This window comes from Lagenorhynchus albirostris, chromosome 10 (assembly GCF_949774975.1).
Source record: "Lagenorhynchus albirostris chromosome 10, mLagAlb1.1, whole genome shotgun sequence".
Classification (NCBI taxonomy): Eukaryota; Metazoa; Chordata; class Mammalia; order Artiodactyla; family Delphinidae; genus Lagenorhynchus; species Lagenorhynchus albirostris.
This window is the reverse complement of record NC_083104.1, coordinates 51,538,929-51,560,079: the sequence shown is the minus strand read 5'-3', so window position 1 is coordinate 51,560,079 and position 21,151 is coordinate 51,538,929. Positions and strand designations below refer to the sequence as shown.

The 21,151-nt window shown below is 45.6% G+C and overlaps 1 protein-coding gene across 1 annotated transcript in view; it reads right to left on the bottom strand.

The window, feature by feature from the left end:
- SUSD5 (sushi domain containing 5) overlaps positions 1–21,151 on the bottom strand; it is a 39,606-nt gene that overhangs the window by 4,364 nt on the left and 14,091 nt on the right. Inside the window, exons 3-4 of the mRNA XM_060164084.1 lie at positions 20,945–21,063; positions 10,546–10,734 (exon numbers count right to left, since the gene is read on the bottom strand). Of these exons, the coding sequence (XP_060020067.1) occupies positions 10,546–10,734; positions 20,945–21,063 (308 nt within the window). The remainder of the gene's footprint in view (positions 1–10,545; positions 10,735–20,944; positions 21,064–21,151) is intronic.

Genomic DNA, 21,151 nt, shown 5'->3' with positions numbered 1-21,151 from the left:
AGAGAAAGCCCGCGCGCAGCAACGGAGACCCAACGCAGCCAAAAATAAATCAATAAGTTTAAAATAAATAAATAAATAAATAGGCAGACAAACCATAGAAAAGTTGGCAAGATACTTGAATCAGAACATCACAAAAAGGATATCTAAATAGTCATTTAACACATGTAAAGAGGCTCAACCTCATTAGTAACAGAGAAATGCTAATTACAGCCATAATGAAATGCCATTTACATAGCACCAGAATGGCTAAAATTAAACAGACCGAAAATTCCTAGTGTAAACAAGGATGCAAAGCACAGCAATTCCACTCCTAAGTATGTACCCAACAGTAACGTGTGGACACGGTCACCAAAAGACATGCACGAGCATGTTTATAATAACCAGAAACTTAGATACACTTCAAATGGCCATTAATTGCAGAAATGACACATACACTGTTGTACATTCATACAATGAAAATCTGGACATCAATAAAAATGAACCAACCCCTGCTTCCCACGACATGGAATCTCACAGCCATAAAATTGTGCAAAAGGAGCCGAGCACAAAAGAGCACATTCTTTTGGGGGTACTGGCAGCATTCTACTTCTTGACCAGCGTGGTGGCCAAATTTCTTTATTTTTTGATAATTTATTAATCTGTTCCCTTATGATTTATATGTATGTTTTTTCAAACTTTCTAAAAATTGAATGAAAGATCTTTAAATTCTATAGTGGTTTACAATTTTCAACAGTTTCACACACGATTCCATATAATCTCATAATAACCCTTTTATTTTTATCTCCTACCCCTATGTTGCCCCTCCCCCTTCCCTCTCCCCACTGGTAACCACTAGTTTATTCTTGATATCTGTGAGTCGGCTTCTTTTTTGTTTTATTCACTAGTTTGTTTTATTTTTTAGATTCCACATATAAGTGATATCATTGAATGTATGTTTTAATTAAATAAAAAAGTATCTTTTGAAACTCTGATTTGCTCTTTGTAAGACTTCTGAGTTGTGAGATGTGCTGTGAAGTATCCTGAATCCAGCTGAGTGAGAAGGAAGACGGGCCCCACAGGCAGGAGCCCCGAATGTAAGGACAGCTTGGTGAGGTAGGAACCATGCTGGTTAGGAAGGTCTCAAGTAGCTGTGTCCTCAGAAGAGAGCAGCCCGCTGAGCTTGCCCCTCTCAATGGTCTTTGAAAGTTACATCCTACTACAAGACACAATTATTTTATTTTAAATTTATTTTTAATTTTTTTGGCTACAATGGGTCTTCGTTGCTGCGCGTGGGCTTTCTCAAGTTGCGGTGAGCAGGGGCTACTCTTCGTTGCGGTGTGTGAGCTTCTCATTGCGGTGGCTTCTCGTTGCAGAGCACGGGCTCTAGAGCGCACGGGCTTCAGTAGTTGCGGCAAAGCTCAGGCTCAGTAGTTGTGGCGCACAGGCTTTGTTGCTCTGCGGCATTTGGGATCTTCCCGGACCAGGTCTCAAACCTGTGTCCCCTGCATTGGCAGGCAGATTCTTAACCACTGCGCCACCAGGGAAGTCCAAGACACAATTTTTTTTTTTTTTTTTTGTGGTACGCGGGCCTCTCACTGTTGTGGCCTCTCACTGTTGTGGCCTCTCACTGTTGTGGCCTCTCCCGTTGTGGAGCACAGGCTCCAGACGCGCAGGCTCAGCGGCCATGGCTCACGGGCCCAGCCGCTCCGCGGCATGTGGGATCTTCCCGGACCGGGGCACGAACCCGTGTCCCCTGCATCGGCAGGCGGACTCTCAACCACTGCGCCACCAGGGAAGCCCCAAGACACAATTATTAAATAGAAAGGTTTCTTAGGCTCTTGTGATATAATAACATACATATTTGGTCTTTGGTTCCTGGCACAGAGCTCCTAAAACCCTTGGAATTTCCTGCGTGATGGGGGTGACAGGAATATTTTTTGTTATGTATAACAAGTTTCTTTGACCATACCTGAGTTATGTTAATGAGGTGACTCTGTGGGCCCCTAGAGAGCTTCAGGTTGGGGGCTGGTTGTCAGAGGAACCAACCACGTGATTAGAGGGTTGGACCTTTCAGCCCTACCCCCACCTAGGGAGAGGGGCTGGAGATTGAGCTGATCGCCAAGGCCAATGATGTAACCAACCATACCTACATAATGAAACCTCTATAAAAACCCTTAAACTACAGGGCTTCAAGAACTTCCAGGTTGGTGAATGTGTCCAACGTGCTGGGGAGGAATACACCCCAGGTTCAAGGGACAGAAGCTCCCGTCCTCGGGATCTTTCCAGACCTTGTCCTATGTACCTCTTCATCTGGTTATTCAACCTGTATCCTTGTAATATCCTTTATAATAAACTGGTAACTACAAGTAAAGTCCTTTCCTGAGTTCTGTGAGCTGTTCTAGTAAATTGTCAAACCTGAGGAGGGGGTCGTAAAAACCCCCAATTTATAGCCAGTTGGTCACAAGTCCAGGTGATCTGGATTTGTGATTGGCATGTAAAGCAGAGGCAGTCTTGTGGGACTGAGCCCGTAATCCATGGGTTCTGCACTAACTCCAGGTAGGTAATGTTAGAATGGAATTGAACTGTAGGACGCCCAGCTGGTGTCCAGAGATTTGCAAAATTGGTTGTTGGTGTGAGGGATCCCCCTCCACTGCCCCCCACCTCACGACATTTGGAGTCAGACGTATTCTGCAGGTGGAAACAAAGCTCAGGAGTTTCCCCCTACTTCACTCTGCACCTTAAAAAGGGCAAAATGCAAAGATCTCCAGCACCAAGGTCTGGATGGAATGCTGAGGTGTGGTGTGTTCCTGGGCTCTGAAACTGGATTAGTGGGCATTTGGTTTATTTCTAATAAGTCTCCTTATCTTGCTTATTTAATGACTTGCAGAGTTATAAACACATTTAAAAATCCTTTCTGATCTGCTCCTAAAAGTTAAGCCCATTCATTTTACTTTTCATTATTATATTTGTGATCTTTGATGTTACTACTATGACTCGATGAAGGCTACTTTGTAGATACTAAAACCCCCAGCAGGTGGAAGAAGTTAACTATATGGTGACCAGGCTGTAGCCATGACATAAGCTGCCACAATTCTGAGAACTGGCCTCAAAGAAATGGGAACAAACCGACCCTGGAACTGAAGATTAACTGAACCTAAAACAATCAAGATGATGGTGATCAGACCACCGCCTGACCAATTTCAAGATGACGGTCAGAGCTGACTGTGCTGTTCCTGCATGTAGTCCCCACCCTCTGCCTATAAAAGCTCTTGCCCACTGATTGTCAGTGGGGGGAGTCGGTCTTTGGACAGGAGACTGGCCTCCCCTCTCGGTTGCTGGCCTTTGAAATAAAGCAAACTTTCCTTTCCGTCAACCTTGCCTCTTTATTGGCTTTTGAGCGGCGAGCAGCTGGACCCACTTTAGGTTAAGTATTTGGCGCCCAACCTGAGGCTGGGCTCTCGTGATATCTGGCTCCCGGGGTTTTCCCGACCAGAGCCGCCGCCATGAAGACTCGCCGGGATGGCTGCGAGGAGCTAGTTGTTCGTGACTCGCTGGCCCTGAGAGGGGGTTTGGGGGGACGTTCATAGCAGCTGTCGAAACTATTTGTTTCGGGGATTCTCCCTGTGTCTTCCCAGCTTGGCACTGGCTGCCAGCGTACGCTTTCCCTTGGTGGAATGGAAAGATGCCTCTGGAAGAGCTGACGAGCTCCGAGGCCGAGGTAAGTTCACTGGTGTGCACCCGGCAAGCTTCTCTTTTGAGCACCAAGTGCTATTTGGGCATTTTGCCAATTGGTTCTGACGTGTGTCTGAGGTTGAGGACCGTCTGTGTTGGGAAGTGTTTGTTTGGGACTCCATATTGGTCATCCTCTCAGGGTATTTGTGATAGTTCTGTCTTCTGGTGTGTGGACAAGTCCTCTCTGCCTTTGTGTCCCCAGCACTCAGCGTGGTGCTTGGCACATAGTAGACACTCTGGAAATATTTGTTGAATGAATAACCGCGTGAATGAAGAGGTAAACAAGTGAGTGATGGAAGCCCGTTTTGATCAAGCTTGTTTCAGTCTGGAAGTCCGTCAGCCAGGGCATTATTTGGTGCATGACAGTAGCAAAGAATGGTAAACAACCTCTTAGTCCTAGTACTGAGCATAATCAATGTGGGCTAAATTCCTTCTCCCATGTAACCCAGCCCATGAGCTTCAGAAGTCAAAAGGCACCTGGAATATGGGCAGGACGTGAGCCATTTTCTCCTCCCCCCTACCTTCTTGTGCAGGAGATACTGGCCTAGCGTATAATGTTAGAGCTGGGGATTTGGGATAGGTCAGCCCACTCTTGCCTGGTGGGCCTGCCTTGACCAGGACCCTTATGGCCAGTCTGAGGTGTGTGTGTGTGTGTGTGTGTGTGTGTGTGTGTGTGTGTGTGTGTGTGTGTGTGTGTGTGTGTGTGTGTGTGTGTGTGTGTGTGTGTGTGTGTGTGTGTGTGTGTGTGTGTGTCTGCCTGTCCGTCTGGAGGTTCTGCCTTCAGAGCTCCCTGAGCCTAGAGCATCCCTGGATGGCAGCCCAGGGCCCAGAGCCAAGCTCTTCCTGTCTGCCCAGGTTCTCAGGTCAAGGTCTGGCTCAGAAACAGGCTCTCACTGTGTCACAGTTTCACCAAAACCTCAAATGAAGACACAGACACCAACTGTTTACAAAGAGTCTACTCATGACAAAATATCCCAAGCCTGTTTTTCCCTTCTTGAGTCACAGTAAAGTTTGTTGCTCACTGAATGTCAACCCAAAATTACACTCTGCCTCAAGGTGGGGAACATCAGCCCTTTGCCTGCTGAGGTGTAATTTCTCTCCCCTCCCTCTGCTCCCATGAGTCTGCGCTCTCCTTAACCAACCCTCCAGCCCTCCCCTCCCCCACGCTCTCCTGAAAGCTGGGCTGGCACAACACTGGGCCTCCTGATTTAGACCAACGGATCCAGGAAATGTAAACTCCATGGGCTCTCTTGGCAAAAACCAAGTCATTCCCTGTGTGTTTAGATTTAATTGTTACTTTAGGAAAACCAAAGACTACACATCAATAGAAATCAGGAGTAAAAAGAAAAGAGTCGCCCAGGTCGTGCCTTTATCAGGGGCAGAAGTATACAGGCCGGGGCCCAGAACCCTGGGCTCTCCCAGGGCTGCCATTTTTCATGTTGTTGCATTTATGGAAGCCCACGCATGCCTTCTTTTTCCCTCTGGTCTTGGCTACACAGCCTTTAAAAATAGTAAATTTGAAAAAGACAACCAGACAAGCCAGAAATAACCACTGGTTCGATGAACCTCTGAACAAATATGGCAATATTGACAAAGAGATTCTAAATTCAGTCCAGTCTCTGGCTTTTACTCTATGAAGGAAGTCTAGAAGATGGAGAAAAACAGAAATGGAAGTTAATTTAAGAAAACAAAAGATGGGCTTTAGAAATGAGGGAAAATAGCAAAGGAACTTAGTGAGGGAACAGCTAGTTTACAAAGCAAGCCCTGATGCTTTTTAGAGGCCCCTGGAGAAGCACACAGCCATCATAAAGATGTTGGAATGAGACGTGCCTGGTTTTAATCTTGGCTCTGCTTTTTTTTTTTTTTAATAATTCTTTTTTTATTTTTGGCTGCCTTGAGTCTTTGTTGCTGTGCGCGGGCTTTCTCTAGTTGAAGTGAGCGGGGGCTACTCTTTGCTGTGGTGCGCAGGCTTCTCATTGCGGTGGCTTCTCTCGTTGTGGAGCACAGGCTCTAGGTGCGCGGGCTTTAGTAGATGTGGCATGCGGGCTCAGTAGTTGTGGCTCGCGGGCTCTAGAGCGCAGGCTCAGTAGTTGTGGCGCACAGGCTTAGTTGCTCTGCGGCATGTGGGATCTTCCTGGACCAGGGCTCGAACCCGTGTCCCCTGCATTGGCAGGCAGATTCTTAACCGCTGCGCCACCAGGGAAGTCCCTTGGCTCTGCTTCTTTCTGGCTGCCTGACGCAGGAAGTTACTGAACCTCTCTGTCCCTCAGTTTTCCCATCTATCAATTGGAGCTGGCCATTTCTACTTTCAGACTTGTGAAGATGAAATGAAATAAAGTGTATAAAACTCCTCTTACAGAAAGGAACATGAGGAGACTTGGGGAAGATGAAAATGTTCTGTATTTTGGTTCTGGTGGTGGTTTCATGGGTGTACAGATCTGTGACAACTCAGAGACTTTTATATTTTAAATGGTTACTGTTTATTGTATGCAAATTAAACCTCAGGAAAGTTGTTTAAAAAAACAAAACAAGAACAAAAAACAACTCCCAAAACAGAGATGACATGGAACAGGTTTGGCATGGTTTACGACAGCTCTTTTCTCAGTGCCCAAATGGGGAATGGGTCTTGTTTCCATAGCTGCAACAGACCAGGGAAGGGAAAAGGAGTAGCTGTCCATGTGTTGTTGGACTCAGAGGTGGCAGGGCTGGTAGAGTGAGTTCAAGCTTGGTGTCACTCACTTTCCTGATACTACAGAAAGCACAAACAGAACCATGGAGCTTGGAGTGGAAAATCTTAAAGGCTTTTCAGAGCCTGTCTTAGCAGATACCCTTTGTCAGGGCAAGTTGTCTTTTTTTTGGCCACGCCATGTGGCATGTGGGATGTTAGTTCCCTGACCAGGGATTGAACCTGTGCCCCCTGCAGTCGAAGCTCAGAATCTTAACCACTGGACTGCCAGGGAAGTCCCCAGGGCAAGTTTTAAAGGAGGATCAAGGGGCAAATCAGAGAGCAAGGGTCTATGAGTCTCTCCCTTCCTGGGGTAATTGCAGACCAGGGTAGAGGCCATAGGACCACTGGGTGCTGAGTCAGGAGAGGGCAGAGCTGTTGAAGGCAGTGAGCCCCCAGGACAGCAAGTAGGGGAATGGTCAGTGTGCCCAGGGAAGCACGTGTGGCACCATGATCACGTGGCCAGGGGTGGCCACTCGGAGTGCTGGGAGGTCAGAGACTATCTAGGGTACAAGTGGCCAGAGATGGATATGGCCTTGAAGATATGGGACTTGGTATAATAAGAAGCCCAAAGAAAACCAAATATAGCATGGAAATCTGTGCACGTGTGTAAGGAGCAAAGCACCAGGACTTTTCTATAATTAGGGCAACAACTAACCATAATTGGATACCAAGAACATTAGAGAGGTATGACAAACATTTCGTGCTACCCAACTGGGAATGGAAACCAACTGTGGATTCAGGTAGGAGAATGGAAAATAAAATGGCCAGACCCAGACCTGGACTCTAGGAACCAAAGCTAGAGAAATACCAACACGCAGAGGGGAGAAAATGGCAGTTTAAGAAGTCCCCACCCATTCAGGTTGATGGTCAAGGCTAAAGTCCCTGTGCTAAGTGAGAGATTTCACCAGCACCACTTGAGGCTGGACCATAAGGTCAAGGTGAACATACAACCTGGGTGGGCAGTGTGTGCCTGAGGCACCCTCCTGCACTGGCCACTCACTGACCACCCAGGTGGGCGTGCCCCTGTGCATTCATGCCCGCTTACCATTCAGAGTTTAAATTTCATCATGCTCATTCAGGCAGTCCCCACTTTACTAATTTTTCTTTAAACCACTGCTCTCCTGAACTGATGCTTTAATAAGCAACTAAGTTCTCCACTGTAGTGGATGCTGTTGGTGCTCATGTCCCCTTTCCCAGACCAGTGCACCCATCCGCCAGCAGCTGTGAGCGACGGCAGCTGAGGGTTCACAGCTGCCACTCCTCTGGACGACTGCCCTTGGAGGAATGGGAGCCTCAGTTAGGGCAGTTGCAACCCGCCTTGCCCTCCGTGCACAGCAGCCTGCAGCCAACGACAGACTAATATGGAGGAACTCAGGCCGGTCCCCTTGCTTCCAAGTGGGACCAACCCTGTGGTGCAATTCATGCTCCCCAGCTCCCCAAGGGATCAGGCAAAGCAATGATCCAGCTGAGGCCACATCCTGAACTCCTCCCTCTCACCTTCCCTGCCTCCCTTATTCCCTTTCTCCCCCAACAAGCCATGCACATCTGAACAGGCTCCGCTTTTAGAGAATCTAACCCAAGTCATCTAGCCAGTCTTCAAGATGCCCAAACAGTGACAAATTTGAGTGAAACAGCCTTCCTAGTAGCCCTGAGCTCCTAAGCTCCAGCTCATTCCTGTGCTCGCTGCAGTTCCGCCCAGGTGCATCCCACTCCCCAGCTACACACTGAAAACACGAGGCTACCAGAACCTTCGTAGGCTGTGAAACCAGTGCACACTTTTTAGCTTCCATTGACTGGACCTGTGCAGCCTTTGAGCACTTTTCCCACCTGGGAACACACACTTCCTTTAAAATTTCACCTGGGACACCTCGTTTTCCAGCTTTCCCTTTTACCTCATCATCTACTGCTTCTCTGTCTCTCCTAAGGTATTCAGTTTACTAGTTTCCTTTAGGGTTGGGACAGTTTTGCTCAACGTTGATTACACAGTACCTGGGACCCTGCCAGATGAAGGGAGGGGGACAGAGTGAATGAATGAATGGCCAATAGGCCGTAGAAGGAATGTTGTTGTCCAAACCAAGATGGGTCCAACTCCAAAACCCTTGTTCGGCCCACCCTCTCAAGATGACTTTTCTCCAACTGAAGCAGTTCCTTAATCAAAACAAGTTGGTGTTCACTGGAAAAATACACGTAAGGTGGAGTCAAACACCTGGTGACAATATTCTTGTAACACACACACACACATTTATAATAACACAGATACTTTAAACGTTAAATCTATAGAGTAATGAAAACTATAACGGTCTGTATATTCAGCTAAGTGTAGCAACCAGAATTTCTGCCCAGCAGCTGAAAGCTCCAATGACTCTGCTTTGCGGTGAGAAAGTAAACACCATTTCAGACACACAAAACCTTCATTTAGTTCTCATTCTACTGGGGCCAGTAAACAACCCCTTTTAGTGGTGGACGTGCCTCGTGGGATGGTGCAGCCTCGGTGCCTCGCCAGAAACACAGCCAGCCCACTGACACCTCAGGGTGAGCCTGGGTCTGCTTTGAGGCGACACATGCCACAAGCAGCAAGTCAGGTCTTATGCCTCTTTTCTCAGACAGGTGAATCCATCGGAACTGGCAGGAGCTCCTGCCTGCCACAAAGCGGCAGCAACAGAGGAAAGTTCTAGAAAATGGCTCAAATTGTGTTTCAGGGACTTGTCCCACTCTGTAACTTTGTTATTAGTATGTGACAAGCAAGTAGGAAGTTTTTAGAAGCTTTTGTAACAATTTGACAGGGGAATTTTATGTCTATTTAAGGAAAATTTTTATTTATATCTAGAATATCTTTCCTTTAGTTTTATGCTAACTCATTTTTATTGCATTTTTACTAACGTGTCAGTCTATCAATAACAAGAAAACAAATTTTTGTGCACAGAGTTTGAGACAACAAAATCTCACTATTCATCAAAAAACACTCCAAGAGGAAAAAATAAGCCACAGACTGAGAGAAAAAATTTCAACACATTAAGAAAGTTTTCGTAAAAAAGAAATCCAACATTAACATAAATAATCAAATCAATTAGAGAAATGGGCAAAAATCTTGGACAGACACTTACTGAGTAAATGCTAATAGTAAATGCTGATTAGATAAGTGCTTGGGTAGAGACATGGGTTTTACAGGTCACCATGGAGTAGTCAGCAGATTGGTGAAAAGATAAAAAGTCTCACAATCCTGAAGGTTGGTGAGGATGCTGGAACTGAGCTCTTATACACAGCTGGTGGGAGAGTAAACTGGTCAAAACACTTTAGAAAACTCTCCACGTAAGCTGGACACACACCTACCCCATGGGCAGCAACTCCACTGCCAGGAACCAAAAGAAATGTGTTCACATGTGAAACGAATGATGTGGAGGAGAACGATCACCGCAGCGTAAACTTTCGACAGTCACAACACGAGAACAAGCCAAATGACCACCAGCAGAAATAATGGGTGGTGTATTCACACTATAGATAGTAAACTGCAATGAACCCAAAACACCACAGCTCAGGCAACAACATGGATGAAGCTCACAGACAAGACAGCACCCTAGTCTCATCATGGTTCTCCCATAGGATCTGCCGGACATTCTGGGGACCAACCGTCCTATAAATTCAGTAACATTGTGGTGCTGGAGTCATCCCCCTCTATAGCGGCAACCTCCACTTGGGACCCAGAGGTCATGGGGGATCAGGAAGGTGGGCTCTGAAGGAGTCTTGGGGAGAAAGGAACCCTGTGAGGTCAGGGAACAATTCAGGGTCTGGCATGAGGTCCATGGTGTAGGAGTCATAGGAGAGAGTGATTTCTGCCATTGGGAGAATTCCCAAGGGGGCTGGGCAGGGGTGGGATGCAGAAGCCTCGCCCCCAGGCATACGATGATGATGGAATGGGGACATTTGGGGGAATCAGATCAAGTTTCGGGAGCTAAGTGCCCAACAGGAGTCTTTTTAACCTCAGCTATAATTTTATTCAGACTCACGGGGCAGCCCAAGGAGTAGAGCAAGACAGCAGGGCAGCAGCAGAAAATTCCCATCAGGAGGAGCGGTCCATACAGCTGTCCTGGAGTTATTTTCCTGCTTACCTTTCCCGCAGGCCTGGACCAGGCCATACCACTCCCCGCAGCTGTTGCACAGCAAGGTGAAGGCTGTTTCGCGCCGGCCCGTCACGTGGCCGGGGGCGCAAAGGTACAGCAGCTCATCCCCCATCTCCAAGCCCGTGTGGCCCTGCAGGATGGTGTGTGGGAAGGAAGGTGGGTCTCCACACGGCTTCTCTGAGGACAAGGAATCACAATAAGTTTTCCCAAACTCTGCAGAACTTTTTCAGCTGGGAGGAAAAAACAAACTTAAAAAACAACCCCTTGAGACTTCCCTGGTGGTCCAGTGGTTAAGAATATGCCTTCCAATGCAGGGGACGTGGGTGCGATCCCTGGTCGGGGAACTAACGTCACACATGTTTTGGGGCAACTAAGCCCATGCGCTCTAGAGCCCACGCACTGCAAAGATCCTGCATGCTGCAACTAAGACCGGATGTAGCCAAGAAAATAAATACTGAAAAAAAAGAAGCCAGTAGAGGAAGTAAAATGGAATAATATAAAATATTGGGTTAATCCAAAAGGAACGGAACAATAGAAGAGGAAAAACAAAAAGCAACCCCCTCTCCCCCATGGGTGTTGCCTGCACCTTAAACTGAGATCTCCTTCACCCTGGCATCCCCAGGACCTGGCAGAATGCCTGGTGCAGATGAAGCACTCAAAAAATACTTGTTGAATGAATAAAAGTGCTACAACTTTGTGTTTTTATTTATTTTTTTAAAAAAAGATTTATTTATTTATTTAGCTGCATTGGCCTTTGTTGCAGCGCTCGGGTTTCTCTCTATTTGTGGCATGTGGGCTCCAGAGCGTGTGGGCTCAGTAGTTGCGGCACACAGGGTCTCTAGTTGTGGCCCACAGGCTTAGTTGCCCTGCGGCATGTGGGATCTTAGTTCCCCGACCAGGGATCGAACCCACGTCCCCTGCATTGGAAGATGGATTCTTAACCACTGGACCACCAGGGAAGTCCCACAACTTTGTATTTTTAAATGGCCAGGCAATATTATCCTCTAATGTCTCCTTGAAAGGCGGACCCAGAGACACTGCCCAGCAGCAAGTGCTACTCTTTGTGAAATGCTGAAAAATTACAGACTGTAGAGTAGAGGATGCCTCTCCCCTCCCCCAACCTCGACCCTGATGGTAACACTGTTACCGGTTTGGTATTTACAAATAAATACTGATGGAGATGCACATAGGTATACTACATATGTAGCTGTGTGTGTGTGTGTGTGTGTGTGTTATTTTTTATTGGAGTAGAGTTGCTTTACAATGATGTGTTAGTTTCTTGCTGTACAGAAAGGTGAATCGGTCATACGTATATATATATCCACTCTTTTTTAGATTTCTTTCCCATTTAGGTCACCACAGAGCATTCAGTAGAGTTCCCTGTGCTTACAGTAGGTTCTCATTAGTTATCTATTTTATACATAGTAGTGTATATATGTCAATCCCAATCTCCCAACTTATCCCACCCTCTTCTTCCCCCCTTGGTAACCGTAAGTTTGTTCTCTACATCTGTGACTCTGTTTTTGCTTTGCAAATAAGTTCATCTCTACCATTTCTCTAGATTCCACATATAAGCGATAATATATGATATTGTGTGTGTGTGTTAACGTAAAGAGGATTATATCATATTTATTACCGAGTGCCTGCTTTTTAAAAAACTCATAAACTAAGTTTTGGAGCAGGTTTAGGTTCACAGAAGAATTGAGTGGAAGGTACAGAGATTTCCCATGTTCCCGTCTCTACCCAGGCACAGCCTTCTCACTATCCTGTACCACAGTGGTACATTTGTTACAATCCATGAGCCTACATTGACATATCATTATCTCTCAAAGGCCACAGTTTACATTTGGGTTCACTCTTCATGTTCTACAGTCTATGGGTTTTGATTGTATAAACCCAATCTATGGGTTTTGAATATATAATTACATACATTCGCCATTGTAGTATCATACAAAATAGTTTCACTGCCCAAAAAATCCTTTGTGCTACACTTATTCATTCCTCCTAACTCCTGGCAACCATTAATCCTTTTACTGTCTCCATAGTTTTGCTTTTTATAGAATGTCATATAGTTGAAATCATACAGTACATAGCCTTCTCAGACTGGCTTCTTTCACTTAGTAATAAGCATGTTTCCTCCATGTGTTTTCAAGGCTTGATAGCTTATTTCTTTTTAGCACTGAATAATATTCTATTGTCTGGAAGTGCTACAGTTTATTTATCCATTCACCTACTGAAAGACATCATGGTTGCTTCCAAGTTTTGGCAATTAGGAAAATAAGCTGCTAATAAACATTCATGTACAGGTTTTTGTGTGAACTTAAGTTTTCAGCTAATTTGGGTAAATATCAAGAACTGTGATTGCTGGATCGCATGGTAAAAGTATGTTTAGTTTGGTAAGAAACTGCCAGACTGTGTTCCAAAGTGGCTGTACCATTTTGCACTCCCACCAGCAATGAATGAGAGTTCCTTCTGTTCCACATCCTTGTCAGCATTTGGTGTCATCAGTGTTCTGGATTTTGGCCATTCTACTAGATGTGTAGTGGTAAATCATTGTTTTTTGTTTTTTTGTTTTAAATTAATTAATTTATTTGGCTGTGCTGTGTCTTCGTTGCTGCACGGGGGTTTTCTCTAGTTGCGGCGAGCAGAAGTTACTCTTCGTTGCGGTGCACGGGCTTTTCACTACGGTGGTTTCTCTTGTTGTGGAGCACGGGCTCTAGGTGTGTGGGCTTCAGTAGTTGTGGCTTGCGGGCTCTAGAGCATAGGATCAGTAGCTGTGGCGCACGGGCTTAGTTGTTCTGCAGCATGTGGGATCTTCCTGGACCAGGGCTCGAACCCGTGTCCCTGGCATTGGCAGGCAGATTCTTAACCACTGCACCACCAGGGAAGTCCCTCATTATTGTTTTAATTTGCATTTCCCTGACGACATATGATGTGGAGCATTTTTTCGTATGCTTACTTGCCACCTGTGTATCTTCTTTGGTGAGGTGTCTGTTCAGGTCTTTTGCCTATTTTTAAATTGAGCTGTTCATTTTCTTAATGTTGAATTTCAACAGTTCTTTGTATATTTTGAATAATAGTCCTTTAGTAGATATGTCTTTTGCAGATATTTTCGCCAGTCCGGGGCTTGCCTTTTCATTCTCTTGACACTGTCTTTTGCAGAGCAGAGTTTTCAATCTTAAGTAAGTCCAGCTTAACAATTACTTCTTTCATGTATTGTGCCTTTGGTGTTGTATCAAGAAAGTCATCACCATAAACAAGGTCATCTAGGTTTTCACCTGTATTATCTTCTAGGATTTTTGTAGTTTTGCATTTTACATTTAGGTCTGTGATACGTTTTGAGTTAAATTTTGTGAGGGGTGTAAGGGCTGTGTCTAGATTCTTTTCTTTTGCATGTGGATGTTCAGTTGTCCCAGCACCTATATTAAAAAGACTATTTTTGCTCCATTGTATTGCTTTTGCTCCCTTGTCAAAGATCAGTTAACTATATTTATGTGCGTCTATTTCTGGGCTCTCTACTCGATTCCATTGATATTTGTCTGTTCTTTCACCAATACCACACTGTGTTTCTGCATCTTTATGTCTTTTAAAATTTAATTTTAAAAAGATTTTATTTTATATTGGAGCATAGTTGATGAACAATGTTGTGTTAGTTTCAGGTGTACAGCAAAGTGACTCAGTTATACATGTACATGTATCTATTCCTTTTCAGATTTTTTTCCCATTTAGGTTATTACAGATTATTGAGCAGAGTTCCCTGTGCTACACAGTAGATCCTTGTTGGTTATCTAATTTAAATATGTGTACGTGTCGATCCCAAACTCCCAATCTATCCCTCCCTCTAGGTAAGTCTTGAAGTTGAGTCATGTCAGTCCTCCAACTTTGTTCTTCTTGAATTATGAGTTAGCTATTCTGGGTCTTTGTCTCTCCATATAAACTATAGAATTAGTTCATATCCACAAAAGCACTTGCTGGAATTATGACTGAGATTGCATTGAATCTATAGATCAAGTTGGGAATAACTGCAGTGGTTTTATCTGGGCTGCCCAGCAGCCACTCGAGCCCCCAGGGATGTTCCAAACCCAACTCATTCTCTGAAGCACTAGGACAAGGGCTCACCCAGAGCTAGTCTCCCCAGAACCACTGGTATCTCAGATTTGTAGCCCGTGCTCCAGCTGTTTTCTCTGCAGTGTCCTCTTCTCCTTTCCCTAACCATTATCCCCACAGAACAAAATCCTTCAAATTCCACCTCAGCTGCCACTGCCTCAGGACGTCTCCCTAATTACCTTCCTCCTCTGTGCCATGGAAACTCACTCATCTCTTACTTGTCCTTATACACCGTCAACTCTTTGAGGGTGGAGAGGAGTCCTCTCTCTCTCTCTCTCTCTCTCTCTCTCTCTCTCTCTCTCTCTCTCTCTGAAGCACCCACAAGTCTGAGCCCTGCTTTGCATTACCCTGGACAAATAAATGAAAAATTGGCCAGTGCCAGGTCAATGGTAATGAGTGCAGACTCTTCCACACTCCCTCGGGAGACCCTGAACTGGATAAGTTCTATCAGCTGCTCAAAGCATTGCAGTTCACTGGTTCCAGTCTCCCATCGTTGCTGGAATTTCCCCAAAGCTGATCTTGAGGCACAGCGCCTCCTCAAGCAGATCTGGGAGGTGGCTATTCTCAAAAATTCCTGCTCACCTGAGAGGTGAGCATTCAGTTCTCTTTTAATTTTTGGCCACACTGCAGCTTGGGGGATCTTAGTTCCCTGACCAGGGATCGAACCTGTGCCCCCTGCAGTGGAAGTGTGTAGTCTTAACCACTGGACCACCAGGGAAGACCCTCAGCTCTCTTCTTGAAGACATAAAGGAAGGGAATCATTCCATTTCTATTTTTAAGGGAGATACAGGTAGGAGTAACGTATGCAGGGGAGGTGAAATACAGTGCTAAGAAGGTGAGGTGGGCTGGCGGGGAGAGCAGCCAGGCCAGCCCTGGCTTAGCGGGGGGAAACAGAAGCACACCCTTAGTGAGCCTTGGGTGCTACAGGGAGAAGGTGAGAGGAGACCTGAAGCCTTCAGACCCCACGCTGTTGACTCCACAGACAAGATGCCAAGAGAAGCAGAGCCAGAGAACCCAAGTGGAGGCAGCTCATTTCATCAGCATCCAGTTGGTTAAAAAGAATTTCACTTATTAAAGTGAGGTCACCACAGGGCTGGAAATTCACTGTCAGTGAAACAAAAATACTGAAAGGAAACAGAGAAACGTCTACATTCATGATGAACTTTATTTCAAAAGAGAAACACAGGAGGCAGCTTCCTGAACATTCCACAGACTGTTTTCTTTCTGGGCTCTTTATGAGGCACATGTCTGCCATTTTTGGAGTTAGCACCCTTCATGCTTCCTGTCTTGCCAAAGAGAAGCAGCAGCCCAGGGCTCGGTGCAATGAAGCATCATCAGGAAAAAGGCAACCTTTAGAGGTGATACTGCACCTGGGTGTCTGCTGAACCAGACCTCACGTGCACTCCCCAGGAGCCTCTTCTTGGCTTCTTAACCTTCCTTTGGCACACAGATTTCCCTTGGTGAAGTATAGTTGCTTTACAGTGTTATGTTAGTTTCTGGTGTACAGCAAAGTGATTCATGTATACACACACACACACACACACACACACACACACACACATACAGTAGGACCTTGTTGTTTATCTACTTTATATGTAGTAGGTTTTTAAAAAATATTTATTTATTTATTTGGTTGTGTTGGGCCTTAGTTGCGGCATGCAGGATCTTTCATTGTGGCGCGTGGGCTTCTCTCTAGTGGCGTGCGGGCTCCAGAGCACGCAGGCTCAGTAGGTGCAGCGTGCGGGCTTAAGTTGCCCCACGGCATGTGGGGGTCTTAGTTCCCCGACCAGGGATCGAACCCAAGTCGCCTGTATTGGAAGGCGGATTCTTAACCATTGGACCACCAGGGAAATCCCTATATGTAGTAGTTTTTATCTGCTATTTTATATATGGTAGTTTGTATATGCTAATAATCTCTAATTTACTCCTCCTCCACCCCCCTTCCCGTTTGGTAACCATAAGTTTGTTTCCTAAGTCTGTGAGTCTGTTTTTATTTTTGTAAATTAGTTCATTTATATCATATCTTAGATTCCACATGTAAGTGATATCATATGGTATTTGTCTTTCTCTGTCTGACTTACTTCACTTACTGTGATAATCCCTTGTTGACTGTCTACAAGGCTCCCCTGAGGAAAAGTGAAGAGCCATTTGGGAGCCATTTACATGCTCTTTCTAAAGAAGGAAAGGCAGAGGAACAGGGACAGGGCTCTTTCTCTGAGGGATCATGGGGAATCCATCCTGCTTTTCTGGAAAGTCCGAGAGAGAGCAGCCCTCTGACCCTAACCCCACCTCAGCATGCATTCCTGAGCCCCTTCATCACCCATCTGAAGCCTCCTCACAAGTCAGGCCCTGTTGGACCAAGACTCCAGTTTTCCCCACGCAAGCCTCTCCGTGTTGACCTGGAGGGGAGGGGAGGGGGGCAAGCTAGGCTCAGGCAAATTGCCCTGGATGCGGGGCTCTTGAGCGCTTTGACTCAAAGACACTCACACAGGGCTCACTTGCTAAAATGGCATCAGTCCTTACATAAGCTGATAGGCATCACGGATTTGCTTCATGTTTTTGTTTTTGCTTTGTTTTGTTTTGTGCTTTCCTGTTGTTGTTATTGTTGTTTTGGGAGGAGTATGTAGATCATTTGGGGGGAAATTTTCATTTTCATATAATTTCAAAGTTACAGAAAAATTTAAAAAACAAGGAACTCCCATAAACCCTTTATCCAGATTTACTAATGTGTTTTCATTTTGCCCCATTTGCTTTATCATTTTCTCTCTCTAGATAGATATAGATATGTATATATATAGAGAGAGAAAATATATATCATACATAAACACATACATGCATATGTATACATATATGAATATGTACATATGTGTATCTATATCTGTAATTCTTTTTTTTTTTTTTAATTTTGTCTGCTCTGGGTCTTTGCTTCATTGCAACACACAGGCTCTTCATTGTGGCACACGGGCTTCTCTGGCTGCGGCGTGTGGGCTTAGTTGTCCCACGGCATGTGGGATCTTAGTTCCCCAACCAGGGATCAAACCCACGTCCCCTGCATTAGAAGGTGGATTCTTAACCACTGGACCACCAGGGAAGTCCCTGTAATTCCTTTCTGAACCAGTTGAGAATAAGTTGTAGACATGATGTCACTTTGTCCCTAAGAACCTTGGTATATATTTCCAAGAACAAGGATATTGTCTTACATAACTGCAGTAGTTACCAAAATCAGGGAATTTAAGCATTGATACAATACTATTATCTAATTTAAATCCATATTCAGATTTCATCAATTATAGCTGTTTTCTCCTGGTCCAAAATACAATCTAGGATCACAAATTACATTTCGTTGTCAAGTCTTTTTAGTCTATTTTAATCCAAAACAGTTGCCTTGCCTTTCTTTGTCTTTTTTTTTTTTTTTTCTGCACCACGAGGCTTATAGGATCTTAGTTCCCCAACCAGGGATCGAACCTGCGCCCCCTGCAGTGGAATTGCGGAGTCCTAACCATTGGACAGCCAGGGAATTCCCTCTTTCTCTTTCTTATCCTTGACATTTTTCTTTTCTTTTTTTAATTTAATTTATTTTTGACTGCATTGGGTCTTCGTTGCTGCATGCAGGCTTTCTCTAATTGCGGTGAGTGGGGGCTCTTCTTCCTTATGGTATGCAGGCTTCTCATTGTAGTGGCTTCTCTTGTTGCGGAGCATGGACTCTAGGCGCACGGGCTTCAGTAGTTGTGGCTCGCGGGCTCTAGAGCACAGGCTCAGTAGTTGTGGCGTGCGGGCTTAGTTGCTCCACGGCATGTGGGACCTTCCCGGACCAGGGCTCAAACCTTTGTCCCCTGCACTGGCAAGTGGATTCTTAACCACTGCACCACCAGGGAAGCCCTCCTTGACTTTTTTTTAAATTAATTAATTAATTAATTAATTAATTTATGGCTGTGTTGGGTCTTTGTTTCTGTGCGAGGGCTTTCTCCAGTTGCGGCGAGCGGGGGCCACTCTTCATCGCGGTGTGCGGCCTCTCTTGTTGTGGAGCACAGGCTCCAGACGCGCAGGCTCAGTAGTTGTGGCTCACGGGCCTAGCTGCTCCGCGGCATGTGGGATCTTCCCAGACCAGGGCTCGAACCCGTGTCCCCTGCATTGGCAGGCAGATTCTCAACCACTGCGCCACCAGGGAAGCCCCCCTCCTTGACATTTTTAAGAGTATAGGCCAGTCATTTTGTACGATGTTTCTCAACTTGAGTTTGGCTAAAGCTTCCTCATGATTAGATTCAGGTTGCACATCTTTGGCAGGAATACTACTGAACTGAAGTTGTGCTCCTCTGAGTGCAGTATATCAGGAGGAACCTCTTATTGGTTTGGCAATAACTCAGTTTTGGAGTCACTGTCATGGTTTTAAACTTGGTGCCCTATACGATGTGAACAGATGTTTCCGACCTCTGGCTTCATGCACTACAGTTGTGGGCAAAGGGGCACACACTTGCATACACAACAACCTCTTTGAAGCCTGTGAGGTGGAAAGCCCAGGATCTCCTGTTGTATGATGAGGAACACATGGCTCAGCGCCTGCCCCCCACCCATCACCCCAGTCAACATCCAGCCAACGCCCAGAAGCAAGGCCCCTACCCAGCAGCTGACTGCGGACTCGTGAATGAGCCCAGCTGAGGCCAGAAGAATAACACAAATTTTTGCCCTCCCCCCAAAATAGTGAACTAAACAAACAGTTGTTTTAAGCCACTACATTTGGGGGTGGTATGTTACACAGCAAAAGCTAGCTGCTACCTCTTGTTCATGAGAGGAAAGAGATCAGACTCAGAAGCTCCACGTATCCATTTGAGATCACTAAAGAAAGGTCATGCTGATTTTCCTCTGGCTCTGTCCTGTCTCCCTCAGGGATCTGAACCTTTGCCTATGTTTGAGATTCAAAGGACCGTTTTCATTTACTTATGTGGTTTTTTTAAAAAACAAACCATGGATGTTGTTCTCCCCCGGGGCTTTCCATGGCCACATCTTTCAGTTTCTTGACTGCAATCAGCAAATGTACAACCCTTCCTGGAGGGAGATGCCATGGCAGCAGAGAAGCCTACGGCCAATAAACATCTAACAAGCACCATCCAGGGCTGTGGGGTTCACTGTGGCTCTTTGATTTACCAACTCCTCTGACCCCTTCCCTGGAGATTGGGATTTGGTGCCTCTGGGATGTAGCCTGAGGGTTTGCATTTCTAATAAGTTCATCTGGTATTTCTTATCATCAGAGAGCTTTGGGAAACTCTGCATTAGGGAACTAATTCTCAAACTGGGCTACATGTTATAGTCACTGAGCAGCTTTTAAAAAGCCCGATGTCCAGAACATTTATATCCAGATCTCTAGGGCTGGCACCCAGGTATCAGTAGTTCTTAAAACTTCCCAGATGAGACCAGTGTGCAGCCTGGCAGTACCTGTGCTGATTTCTATGACTGATGAGTAAGCAGCTCGGTTTCTCCCCATTTTCACAGACATTCCCTTTCAGCAGCATATATTTCTGATAATGAAGGTGTACTTTTTCCAGTGCACATGAAACGCTGCCCTGGAGACCCCTTTATGGTTTTCTCCTCACTATTCAGCTGATTTCCCAGAAGGAAGTTGTATTTTTCTTTCTAGGAGCAGTTTCCTAAATCCTATAAATTTCCTTTCGGGAAAAAAGGATTTTTTTTTCTTTTTAGAAAAATTTCCACCATGAAGACAGACCAAAGGGTAAGTGGTATCAGCAGCTGCAGCACATGCTGTCAGGGGTCTGTCCATATTTCCTAGATCCCTTTACCGTTCCCATGCACAGGGGCTCTGGGTGAGCATCTGTGCATCTTTGTTGGAGGGTGACTCAGCTATCATAACTCTTTGTCTGAGCACACTGAAAACCAGAAGAGTCTGGGAATTTATATCTCCCTGAAGCAAGCCCTTAAATAATGACTGACAAGTTCAGTGGTATCAATACCCCTGTTCTCTCACCCCTGATCAGGAAACCGTGGTGACCTGTGGTCACTGTCTCCAGAGATTCCCTGCAGGATTGAGCCAAAGTTACCCCCCCACCTCACAGCCACTGTGGACTTTGCTTAGTGCTGCACCATTGCCTTCCCCCTTCCTTTCCCTGTCCACTTCCCCACTGCCATGTTGGCTTTTCTTTGGAAGTCTTCCTGATTCATGATGTTCAGTGAATCCTCATCTTAAGGTCAGTTTCTAGAGAACACTACCTAAGAGGTCAACCCCCACGAGCACACCCTCTGAAACCTTTACAAAGGCTCTGGCACTGACCTTCATCCTTAATACACAGGGCATTGTATGTGCCACCAGGAACTGGGTTGCTTTCAATTCGCACATCGACAGCTCTCATGATTTGCTGTTCACCACTCCCCTTGCTACACATGGTTGTCCTAAAACAGACAAAGAAGACACTGGGTTAGGAGAACTAACCAAAACTGGGAAAGAATTCTTTTCTGCTGTCAGCTCTGAATCAGCAGA